This window comes from Chiloscyllium plagiosum, chromosome 8 (genome assembly GCF_004010195.1).
Source record: "Chiloscyllium plagiosum isolate BGI_BamShark_2017 chromosome 8, ASM401019v2, whole genome shotgun sequence".
Lineage (NCBI taxonomy): Eukaryota > Metazoa > Chordata > Chondrichthyes > Orectolobiformes > Hemiscylliidae > Chiloscyllium > Chiloscyllium plagiosum.
In genome coordinates this window covers 85,358,698-85,371,318 of record NC_057717.1, presented here as the reverse complement: position 1 = coordinate 85,371,318, position 12,621 = coordinate 85,358,698, and the positions used below count along the sequence as shown (strand labels likewise).

General features: G+C 41.2%; 1 protein-coding gene across 3 annotated transcripts in view; it reads left to right on the top strand.

The window, feature by feature from the left end:
• Nucleotides 1-12,621, top strand: part of LOC122552151 (kinetochore-associated protein DSN1 homolog) — a 32,133-nt gene that overhangs the window by 3,467 nt on the left and 16,045 nt on the right. For all 3 annotated transcript variants that reach the window (XM_043694662.1, XM_043694661.1, XM_043694659.1), the window contains exons 2-5: nt 4,533-4,572; nt 7,858-7,909; nt 9,690-9,998; nt 11,925-11,998. In XM_043694662.1, coding sequence (XP_043550597.1) covers nt 4,533-4,572; nt 7,858-7,909; nt 9,690-9,998; nt 11,925-11,998 — 475 coding nt within the window. The remainder of the gene's footprint in view (nt 1-4,532; nt 4,573-7,857; nt 7,910-9,689; nt 9,999-11,924; nt 11,999-12,621) is intronic.

The following is a 12,621-nucleotide window of genomic DNA, read 5'->3' as shown; positions in this document are numbered from 1 at the left end:
GGGGAGAGAGTGGGCGCACGTTGGGCTGAGATAGTGAGTCGGTGCATGTGGGGGTGGGAGAGTGAAGAGGGTGTACTGGGGGAGGGAGATAGAGAGAGGGCACAAAAGGGCAGGCATGGGAGTGAGAGACAGAGCGTGGGAGTGAGGGAGAAGGCGCCTGTATGCATACTTGATAGAGTGTGTGCACTAGTTGATGGAGTGTATACCTGTGTGAGTGGGTGTGCATGTCAGTGTGTGTGTGTGTGAGAGAGAGTATCCTTGGCAGAGTGAGAGAGTTTCTCCTGTGGTGGGATCACCTGCAGTGTAACATGAACTCAAGATCCCATTTGAAGTCATCATGATGGGTACTGAACTTGGCTATCAGCCTCTGCTCAGCGACTCTGCGATGTCCACCTGGGAGGACATTCACCCGAAATCTCAGAGCACCGCAGATGGTGCAAATGTGAAATACAAACAAAGTCCTGGTGAAACTCAAGATTTGCTATTTTTGTGGAGAGAAAAAAAACAGTTAATGTTTCCAGTCTGATATGAGTGTTTCAGTTTTGATTTGACTTGAAATGCTAATTATTTCTCTCTCCACAGAGGTTGCCAGAACTGCTGAGTTTCTCCAGCACTTCCTTTTTTTAAAAAAATTATTGTCTGTTTGTGCTGTAAATAATTTGCAATCATGTATTTGGCAGATTATTATTTGTGGATTCTTCAGCACCCACGTTGGCATTCCAGTTGTAATGCTGAGGAACTACGACAACGTTGGAATGAAATGGTCCCTTAGGTCTAGCCAAAATGGATGAAGAACAGGGGAGTACTCCCCCATGTTGTGACCATCACTAACTGGTCATTTATATTTATTGGGTGTTTGCTGTGCCTAGGTTAGCAAATGTTTGTTTCTGAGTTATTTAGTACCACAAAACAACCCTTGAAAAGTGTTTTAAATTTCCAAATAGTTTGAAACCTTTAAGATTTGGAAAGTACTGTTTTTGATGTATGTAATTTTTTATATTGCTGATGAAAAGTGTTTAATCCTGGCAGGACAAGAGCAGTTATTTTATTATGGGTTTAAGACTAAATCTTGTCCTCCCAAGAACTGCTGATGACAGTTTATAAATAATGAATCATAAGGTATAGAAGTCAGTGAAGATGTAAAGTACAGAAGATGCTGGAGATGCTTAGCATGTTTGACTACATTTGTAGGGTGAGGAATGGTGTTTACATATGAGGCCTGTGATGTTTGATTAAAATTGGGAAAAGTTATAAGTTAATACTTTTTAAACAAGCGAATGGTAGGAGAGTGGGAAGAAGAATAAAAATAAACATCTATGACAGGGTGAAGGATGGGAAGTATTAAATAACAAAAAATGTGCAAGGTCATTGTGGTAATAGACAATTAAAAAAGCATAAGGAATTTCCATTAATGGCAGAATCCTAAGTAGCAGCCACTTACAAGTAAATAAAAGAAATGAGAGAAACCGTTGTTAAGCCCAGAACACTCAGGTGCCCAGTGGAAAGACGTCTTATTTCTCAAGCTTCCATGGAACTTCATTGGAATGCTGCAGCAGGCTAGTGTCAAGAGTCAGAGCAAAGTGGAGAATTAAAATGACAAATGATTTGAAGCTCAAGGTAATGTTTGTGGACTGAACAGCATGTTCTGCATGCCATTAGCTATTCTGTGTTTGGTCTTCTTAGCATAAGATTGGATTGTAAACCTGCTACATAGTCAAACAAATAAATTGATTGTGAAAGGTGCTTAATAAATGCCACTGTAGATGTCACCTAGCATGGTGACAAAATGTCTGAGAACAAACCCACCAGCTCAGCAAGCAAACAGACAACCTGATCCATGACCTGAGCTACAAACCATCTCCAAAATGTCAGTCTTGTAAATCCTGAGAGATCTGTAGGTATTATTAATCAACATGTTCAGGCATGTTATGAGACACCTCTGGGCAAGTGAGTCTTGAACCCAGGCCCTTTGGCTCAGAAGTACCAATGTGTCATGAGCCCTCATGATGAGAACTATATTGGGGGGAAGGGGTGAAATTAAAGATGTCATAAAGTGATCTAAATTCTTTTCCTGTTTCAATAAAAACACTTCTACTCCATTGATGCAACCAACAGAATACTTTGGAAACTGAACTTTGGTGTTGAGGTATTCATGGTTTAGCAAAGTGCAATGGTGAGTAAGATTCATAAGGCATCTCTTTCTTGTAAAAAAAAGTTAGTAGTTCAATTAATTGTTTTTAAATTCCTAATCATAATGAAATATTCTCAGTTACATAATTTTGAGATGAAGTACTGATATTGTTGGTAAAAATGGCATTTGGGGGTGATAAATCAAGTGCGCAATTCACTTAGGATGAGAAAAATGTTAGGATACTTCCTAGATGGATTCTAGGGGTAACTGGAGAAATTCAGTCATCAAATTATAGAAAAGATAAATGTGGAATTTTGGCAATCTTCAGTAAGTTTTAAAAACAGCTGTACTCGTCATTCAGCTCCTTGGCCTGCCCCAGTATTCAACTAGATTACCTTTGCTCCATTTACACATCTTTTGCTCTGCCATTTACCTAAGGAAAAGTATAATTGCCTTAGGTGTAGTGCAAGAAAAGTTTCGGGGAAGGTTTTTGTCCCTTGAGGACAGATTGAGGCGACCAAGCCAATTTTTCCCGTGAACAAAGAGAATTGCAGCACAGGAACAGTCCCTTTGGCCCCCCCCAAATTTGCATCAATCTGTATCCTCTACCTAAACCTGTCACCTATTTTCTAAAGATCTGCACTCCTCTGCTTCCTACCCATTCTTGTATCCGTCTAGATATATCTTAAATGATGCTATCATGCCTGCCCCTACCACCTCAGTTGGCAAAGTGTTCCAGGCACCCACCACCCACTCTGCATAAAGAACTTTCTACGCATATCTCCCTCAGACACTTCTCCTCTCACTTTGAACCCATGACCCCTAGTAATTGAGTCCCCCAATCTAGGAGAACGCTTCTCGCAGTCTACCCACTCTATACTTCTCATGATTTTGTAGACCTCAGTCAACCTCCTTCAACCTCCATCTTTTTCTTGAAAATAATTCTCATCTACTCAACTTCTCTTCATAGCTAGCACCCTCCATACTAGGCAACATCCTGGTGAACCTGCTCTGCACCCTTTCCAAAGCATCCACATCCTTTTGGTAATGTGGCGACCAGAACTAGTACGCAGTATTCCAAATGTGGCCAAAGCAAAGTCTTGTACACTGTACATGACCTGCCAAATCTTGTACTTGATACCCTGTCCCATGCCGTATGCCATTTGGAGAAATTCCCTTCCACTACTGCTCTCTGTCTTCTGCTGCCCAGCCAGATCTCTATCTCTCACCCTGGATTCCATGCGACTTCACTTTCTCCAGCCTGACTGTGTGGAACCTTGTCAAACGCCTTACTGAAGTCCATGTATATGACATCTACAGCCCTTCCCTCATTATGAATGAGAGGAGATCTCATTGTTAACATAAAACTGTGGTTATCTGTGGCTGCCCTAACTAAGCAGGCAGGTGACAGCCCACCTCAGCATTAGGACTGAAGTGAGAGAGTGGATCCTTGAAATTCTGTAGTTCAGAAGACTGTGATAGGACAACTAGTTGTGAGGACAAAAATGTGGAGGTATGTGATGTTTTGAAATGGAAGGAGACAGTATGTGACAAAATTCTTATTAGCATAGTTCCCAGCCATTTGTACTAAATATGAAATAGTCTTGGGAAAGCGTTATACACCAGCACTAAATTGTGATGGGATTATGCATTCTTCTTGTAATGTACTAATGCCAATATCCAGATTATGTAAAAGCAATATTATATATTGTGCCGTTCAGGTCAATAATTGGAACTCTTTCCTGGGAATAGGAAGGCTTTTGATAGTGTTCCCTATGTGCATACCAACGTGCTAGTCCCTATATGGGTCATGCACAGGTCACCTCCATTATATAAGTGTGCCTGAAGAAATTAAAGGGACCATGCATGTTAGAAAAGAGGGAACATTGGTTATGGGTCAAATTCCACAACAGATACTTAATTATATAATCCAGCCACATCAGTTCAGGTCTAGAGAAATGCTAGATTAAAATGTTAAACTCCATCTGTGCCTTGTGTGGATGTAAAAGGTTGTAATGCACTATTCTAAGAGCTGTCAAATTGTCCCTGGTGTGCTGCTCAATATGTATTCTTAGCCAGCTTTACACAACAGATGATCTACTAAGTTATTTTGTTTCTTTTTTGTGGGAATTTGCTGTATGAAGTCAGCTGCTGCTAAATTTGTGTCATTACAATAGTTTAAGTGTAATTTATTAGCTGTAAAACAATTTAGCACATCCTGTAGTTGTAAAAGACTCTATAGAAACACACGTTATCTCTTGAGGTGATAATTGTATTTGCAATGTGTCAAAGCTTCTTTTGGGAGATATTCCTGGACCATTTTTCTCTTAAAACACAATTGTTAAAAGCCCTTTCTCTATTTCAGAAGTTATTTATAAACTGTTTCTGTTCTGTTTACCAGACTTCGGCGTTCCAATCAAACTACACCACTGTCAGATCAGGTCAGTAATATATTTTTTAAAAAAGAAATCTTTGAATATTTGCTTATCACAAGTGACAACATTTTTAGATTAGATTAGATTAGATTAGATTACTTACAGTGTGGAAACAGGCCCTTCGGCCCAACATGTCCACACCGACCCGCCGAAGCGTAACCCACCCAGACCCACTCTCCTACATTTACCCCTTCACCTAACACTACGGGCAATTTAGCATGGCCAATTCACCTAACCCCTGCACATTTTTGGATTGTGGGAGGAAACCGGAGCACCCGGAGGAAACCCACGCAGACACGGGGAGAATGTGCACAGAGAGTCGCCTGAGGCGGGAATTGAACCCGGATCTCTGGCGCTGTGAAGCAGCAGTGCTAACCACTGTGCTACCGTGCCGCCCACATTTCCCAACTATGACCCCTCGCACCAGTCAATCCTGCCCTGGGGAAAGGTCTCTGGCTATTGACTCTATCTATTCCTCTCATTATCTTGTATACCTCGATCAGGTCTCCTCTCTTCCTCCTTCTCGCCAGAGAGAAATGTCCAAGCTTATTCAACATTTCTTCACTTTTTTCCTTTGGGTCTGGATTAATCATAAAGCATTGACACTTTTTCCCCCAACCAAGGATTCCCAACATCTTGGTTGACAGGCCCCTTAACTGTATCCAACCTATCTGCTGAACTTCTGCTCTCACCCCAACGCATTCCATGCATTCACAACTCTCTGCGTAAAGAACCTACCTCTGACATCTCCTCTATACCTTTCTCCTAATATCTTAAAACTATGACCCCTCGCACCAGTCAATCCTGCCCTGGGCAAAGGTCTCTGGCTATTGACTCTATCTATTCCTCTCATTATCTTGTATACCTCGATCAGGTCTCCTCTCTTCCTCCTTCTCGCCAGAGAGAAATGTCCAAGCTTATTCAACATTTCTTCATAAGGCAAGCCCTCCAGTCCAGGCAGCATCCTGGTAAATCTTCTTTGCACCCTCTCCAAAGCCTCTAAAACTTTCCAATAGTAGGGCAACCAGAACTAGACACAATATTCCAAGTGTGGTCTGACCAGAGACTTGTAGAGCTGTAGCAAAACTTCACGGCTCTTAAACTCATCCCCCTGTTAATGAAAGCCAAAACACCATATGCTTTCTTAACAACCCTATTCACTTGGGTGGCAACTTTGAGGGATCTGTGTACTTGCACACCCAGATTCCTCTGTTCCTCCACACTGCCAAGAATCCTGTCTTTATTCCTATATTCAGCATTCGACTTCAACTTTCCTAAATGCATCACTTTGCATTTATCCAGGTTGAACTCCATCTGCCATTTCTCAGCCTAGCTCTACATCCTGTTTATGTCACACTGCAGCCTGCAATAGCCCTCGATACTATCGACGGCACCTCCAGCCTTTGTGCCATCTGCAAATTTACTAACCTACCCCTCAAACTCCACATCCAAGTCATTGATAAAAACTACAAGGAGCAAAGGCTCAAGAATAGACCCCTGTGGGACCCCACTCAACATTGACCTCCAGGCAGAATACTTTCCATCTACAACCACTCTCTGTTTTCTGTCAGCCAACCAATTCTGAATCCAGGTAGCCAAATCTCTCTGTATCCCATATCTCCTGACTTTATGAATGAGCCAACCATGGAGAACCTTATTAAATGCTTTGCTGAAGTCCATATACACCACATCCACTGCTTAACCTTCATTAACCTGTCTTATCATCTCCTCAAAGAACTCAATAAGATTTGTGAGGCATAACCTGCCCCTCATAAAGCCATGCTGACTGCCTTTAATCATGCTATGCTTTGTCAAATAGTCATAAATCGTATCCCTCAGAATTCTTTCCAAAACTTTGCTGACCACAGATGTAAGACTGACTGGTCTGTAATTGCCAGGGATTTCCCTATTACCCTTCTTGAAAAGAGGAAGAACATTCGCCTCCTTCCAATCTCCTGGTACGACTCCCGTAGAGAGTGAGGAGGCAAAGATCCTCGCCAGCGGCTTAGCAACCTCTTTTCTCGCTTCCCGGAGCAGCCTAGGATAAATTAAGTCCCTGGGGACTTATCAATCTTAATGTTTTCCAAAGTTTCCAGCACACCAAGTTCATCAATCTTGACCTGGTCAAGCCTGTATCCCAGCTCCTCAAAGTTCTCATTCACAACAAAGTCCCTTTCCTTGGTGAAAACCGAAGCAAGAAACTCATTTAGGGCTTCCCCTGTCTGCTCAGACTCCACGCACAAGTTCCCTCCACTATCCCTGATCGGCCCTACCTTTTCCCTGATCATTCTCTTATTCCTCACGTAGGAGTAAAATGCCTTTGGGTTCTCCCTAATCCTTCTTGCCAAGCCCTTTTTGTGCCCCCTCCTGGCTCTCCTCAGTCCATTTTTGAGCTTCTTTCTAGCAAGCCTGTAATCCACTGAAGCTATGCTAGATCCATGCTTCCTCCATCTTATGTAAGCTGCCTTCTTCCTTTTGACGAAAAGCTCCTCTGTTCTCGCCATCCAAGGTTCCTTACTTTTACTCCTTCTTGCCTGTCTCAGAGGAACAAATTCGTGCATCACTCTCAACAACTGCCCCTTAAATAGTCTCCACATGTCTGCTGTGCCCTTTCCGTGGAACAATTGCTCCCAGTCTGTACTTCCCAACTCCTGTCTGATAGCGTCATAATTTCCTTTTCTCCAATTAAATATCTTCCCTCGGTGACTGTTTCTTTCCCTCTCCAAGATTATGGTAAATGTGAGGCAGTTATGATCACTGTCACCAAAGTGTTCTCCCGCCGCGAGATCTGACACCTATCCTGGCTCATTGCCGAGCACCAAATCCAAAATAGCCTCTCCCCTTGTTGGCCTGTCCAAATACAGAGTAAGGAAACCCTTCTGAACACACCTGACAAAAATGGCTCCACCAAGCCATCTGCATTTAGGAGGTTCTGGTCGATATTGGGAAAGTTGAAATCACCCATAACACCAACCCAGATACATCTGCATTATTCCAGAATTTGCCCGCCTATGCGTTCTTGAGCTTCTCTACTGCTATTATTAGGTGGTCTGTAGAAGCTTCTAGCAAACCACTTCAGTATGAGAGTGCAATGTTATACTCAGTTAAACACAAGAATCCATCTTTTCATTTGAATTGATATATTTCCTCATGACAACCATTTATAAAATTCAGATCTAAACTGCATTCCTGATATGAATGCATAAAATGGCAGCCTAAGCAGAACAGCAGTGAAATGGATCTGAACAAACTATAATGACCAATGATCTTAACATTTTTAATCCCCAATAGAGTTCCTCATCTAAAAGAAAATATAGCAGAAATCAGAAGTCTGGAAACTCTGGTAAGAATCTGTTACTATGTGCACACATATGTTTTGTTGAGTCAAATGTGAGAAGTACTTTATGTACACAAGTACTTTAATAAGGCAAACTGTTCTGACAAAGTTCAAAATGAAAAGTTAAAAGTGGTTAAGGAAAACTTAAACATCGCTGACAGGAGAGGTGATCATTATACAAAGTACAGTACTATAGAGAGCATTCTTTAAAAAAGAGTTACACTGAGACTTGTCAATGGCTGATAGCGCTCAATGTGGACAAATGTAAGCTATTAAGAAAGTCAAAAAAAAAGCCCCATGAGCGCTGAATGCATGGGTTAGACCTTGTCTGGTCAAGTTGGAAGAGATTTTGCACTGTTAACTTGTTGCTCATCACACTTAGATATAGTGAGGGAGCAGTTAAGAAAGCAAATAAGAAGAATCTATGTTGTGTTTCAAACCTCCAGAGGTCACACTGTCTTGTTGCTGTTGCTTTACCATCAATAGTAATTGACCTGTGTCTGAAGAGAAATTCTATTCAAAAGATAAAAGGCATATCAGTGCGGGAGTCCTGACATCTATGTTTCTCAATAAGTTAGGTAAGGCTTCTCAGAGAAAAAGCCAAGAGAATCAATTTGAAGTCTTTAGCACTTAAAATCTCAGTTTAATAGCCTGCCACTCACTTATTTAAAAGACTTGCTGACTAAAATGTTAAACTGTGATTGTGTGAAAGAGAATGTACACGCTGATATACGCATTGTTTGGTGTGTGTAAATTTCTTACTGATTCATTGTTCCATACTTTTGCTATTGCTCATGTGGTTTGGCACTGCACACTTACCTTTTTGCTTGTGTCTAATGTAAACACCAGGATGGTCTAGTTGGGCTGAATGTCACATTTATGAGCTGTATGTTCTATATAATTCTAATCCCTGTTTCACTTTGGTTGAGCTTATTTTAAAATTAAAGAAATAGCATCTGCATGTACCTCTTATTATGTTGGCTTCTATATAATGCTTGATGCTGACTTTGGTCAGCTGTTTCACTGTACTCCAGCACAAGCTTTCTGCAAAGTGGTTTCTCTATCTAGTTGCAGACATGGTCCATCTTCAGAAGGGAGTGAAGTTTCAGCTGTTTGCTTTCTTCACTTAAGTAGCACTGCGAATTTGCTGATCTCACATTGCCCTTTTAGACAACATTTGTCCTTTCCTACCATATTGTTGCTGGCAGGCTGTTAATCTTCAGTTCTTGTAGTCTGTCAGCTGTGAGGATCTTTGAGATTTCCTGATGAAATGAAAGTACTTTAGAAATGTGCATTTATCCAGTACTGTGCTTCTGTCATCTGATAACTTTAGTAAACTGTGAGAGCAAAACAATCTACTGGCAACACTTGTAGATAATGAAATTTCAATCTATTTCAGGGAGTAGCATTGTCCAAATAATTTACACTAATTTGTTACATAGATATCATTAAATTTGAAATGTTAGCTATTAATTATTACTTAATCTTGGCAATGGAGTTAATAGTTAACTGTTCTTTGAACCCAGAATGCCGTCACTATCTGTTAACCTATTCTGAAAATGTGTATTTAGTCCACAATAATCTCTCAGCAGAAAACAGCTTGAGCAGTCCTCTTGACACCTTCAATTCTTTAGATTCTGTTAGAATGTGGAAGAGATGAGAAAGGAAGTTTTTGCTTCTGTTTCTTTATGAAGTCATTTATGTTCAGGCAGCTCCTGTCCACCTAATGGAATATCTTCTGTTTTGATTGTTGTCGCATGTTTTCTTAACTATTTAATTTTTTTAGAGTCCATCACTAAGCAGGAAGGAGCCCCACAAAGGAGCAGCTTCCAGTCCCGGCGCAGTCCCAGGCTAAACCCTGGTGTGTGTGCCGATACCAATCTGATTTCTCCAGGACATGCCAGTGTCAGCCCAAACTCCCAAGGCAGGATGACTCTTGTCAACCTTACTGGAGAAACGGAGGTCAGTAAGCCACCATCTCCCAACAAGCGGCTCAAGAAAAGTCCAAAGTCACGGTCACTATCCTGGCGACGCTCCAGTTTCAAGGGTGGTAAAGGGCGGAAATCCCTCCCACCAATCCACCATGACGCAACAGGTGAGGACTTGTTTGTTTACCAAACATGGTGCCTGCTTTGAAAACTTCACTCTGTTATATCTGCAGCAAGAAACAGGCTTAATTCCTACCTTTTCATTTTGAGACCTTTTCATGGAATGTAGAGGCAATTCAACCCAATGTCCTGCACTAGACAACGTTTCTCACTGCTCAAAGCTCCTTCTGCTCTCTGCACTAGAAGGGGATTTCCACAGAACTTTTAACAAACTTATCGGATAAGTACCTTGACCATGGCGATTGTCAAATTCCTCAGTGTTAACGGTTTGTAAGCAATCCCCTTTCAGACCAGCACCATTTCTCACAGAGCCCAACTTGCCTTTAAAGAATTTCCACTGGTGTAATTCAAAGGTATCGTTCATAGGTGCTTACATGATTGGTATAAATTAACTTGTGAAGATTGTTCATTGACAGCTTGATATTTGCTCTCTCCAACTGCAAGAGATGACTTATCAAACCAAGAAGAATCCCTACTTTGAGGTGTGGGAGGGAGAGGAAAGGGTTGATTACTATTGCCTCACTGCCAGAGGCTGCAAATGGTGCACCTTTGGCAGTGTGCTGGAGGTAGGCCTGTCACCCTGTCTGCAAAGCCATAAGAAGAGCTTTCTGGGTCACGCGTACGGTCTCTTTCGCATCCACAGCCTTGTTGTTGAAGTGTTTAATGACCAAACTGTTCTCTCATTGTAAAAGCGTCCTTTCACTCTGTGTATGTTCCTTGAGACCCAATCCTTCTTAATTTGTAACGTTTAAAGCATCTTCCTTTGCTTTGTTTCTGCTTTTCATTACCTTTCAGAGCATCTTGAGTTTTGATTTAATGTGTACTTGCCTTTCTTTATTGTTTTGCTCCAGCCTGGATGGCAGTTTGAATCTACAGGTGCAAGCTGCAGCACCTCTGAGATTAGACCAATTCTGCTGGTACCAGTATTTGGAACAGGAGTCAGTCACAGAGCTTCAATCATTGGTATCTTTCCCTTTTGTTTTTGAAAATGCCTTCACAGCATTGTGGGCAGCCTATATTGCCCATCCTTAATCGGCCTTGATAGTGAGCTACCTTTTTGAACTGCTACTGTCCATTTGATTTTGGTGTACCCATGATGCTGTTAAGAAGGGAGTTCTAGAATTTTGACAGCAACACTGATATTTACAAGTCAGGGTGAGAAGGGGCTTAGGGAGGAGCTTGCTGATGATAGTGTTCCCAAAAAAAGCCCTTGACATTATACATTTTTCATTGCATTTTAGTACATCAGAGTGTATTGCAGGTATCGTCACTGCTGTAAAATAGGCAAGCAAAGTAGCCAAGATGATACAAACAGCAACATGATCACAACCAGATAATCTACTTGTTTTTTTTTTGAGTAAATATTAGAGGCTTGATGTTGCTGTTCTAGCCTGTTCAACTATTCAGTGAAATGATAGCTGATGTGCATCTTAACTCCATCTACGTGCCTTAAGTCTTTGCTCCCTTGTTGGTTGTAATGTGTTGCCTTTTTAACAGTTGTGTAATCAGCTTCATTCTGAGTTGCAATTCAACCAAGAGAAACAACCTGCAACGTTTTGGTGCTCTCTGGCGTAGAATTTTTTCTCAAGGTCTCCCTTGTCCTTGGCCTCTTTCAGACAGCAGTACAATATTATAGCATAAATAAATGTATATGACTCTAGTTTATGATCACTTTGTGCTACATGTCAAGATCACGCACCTCCCAAGTGCAACTGAAAATTTCTCACTCTGATGCCTGTTTCTGAATGATAGAGGCTAGAGTCCTCTTTTCAAAACATCCAGAATTATTCATGTGTTTCTTTAAAAGTTTACTACCTCAAAATAAATTGAGTAAAAATTTGAAGTTGGAAATTTTGAATCGATCTTAAATGCACATTTTAACCCTAACATTTCAACTTTATCCAATTCTTCAGAGATTTTTGAGGGTATCAGCACAGACTTGCCTGAGGATGAAAGACTGGCACTGCTGTTTCATGCGTGTTTGGAGGTATGAAACTTTAAAAATTAATTTTGCTTACTGTGCATTCTGAATATTTGTGTAACCACTGGGATTTCACTAAAAGTAGCAGTGAAGATGTGAAATATTCATATTGTGCCCAGTATAGAGATTTTTTCATCCAATTGCAGACGTTTTCCTGTCCAAATTTGTGTGAGTTCTTCCTGTGTTAAATATCTGAGGTTGAAATTAATTAGACAGAGTCCCAACTTAGATTTTCTGGTCAGTTTTACTTCAACTTCGAGGAGAAAGTGAGGTCTGCAGATGCTGGAGATCAAAGTTGAAACTTTATTGCTGGAACAGCACAGCAGGTCAGGCAGCATCCAGGGAACAGGAGATTCGACGTTTCGGGCATAAGCCTGAAGAAAATCTCTATACTGGGCACAATATGAATATTTCACATCTTCCTGAAGAAGGGCTTATGCCCGAAACGTCGATTCTCCTGTTCCCTGGATGCTGCCTGGCCTGCTGCGCTTTTCCAGCAACACATTTTCAGCCTCAGCTTCCAACATGCTGGTTACTTGTTCCCTGTAAATTTGCACCAAATTGTTCCTTAGTTACTATGCAGTCATCATCTCTTTGTAAATTCTGTTTGGTCTCTGGCATCCCTGCCA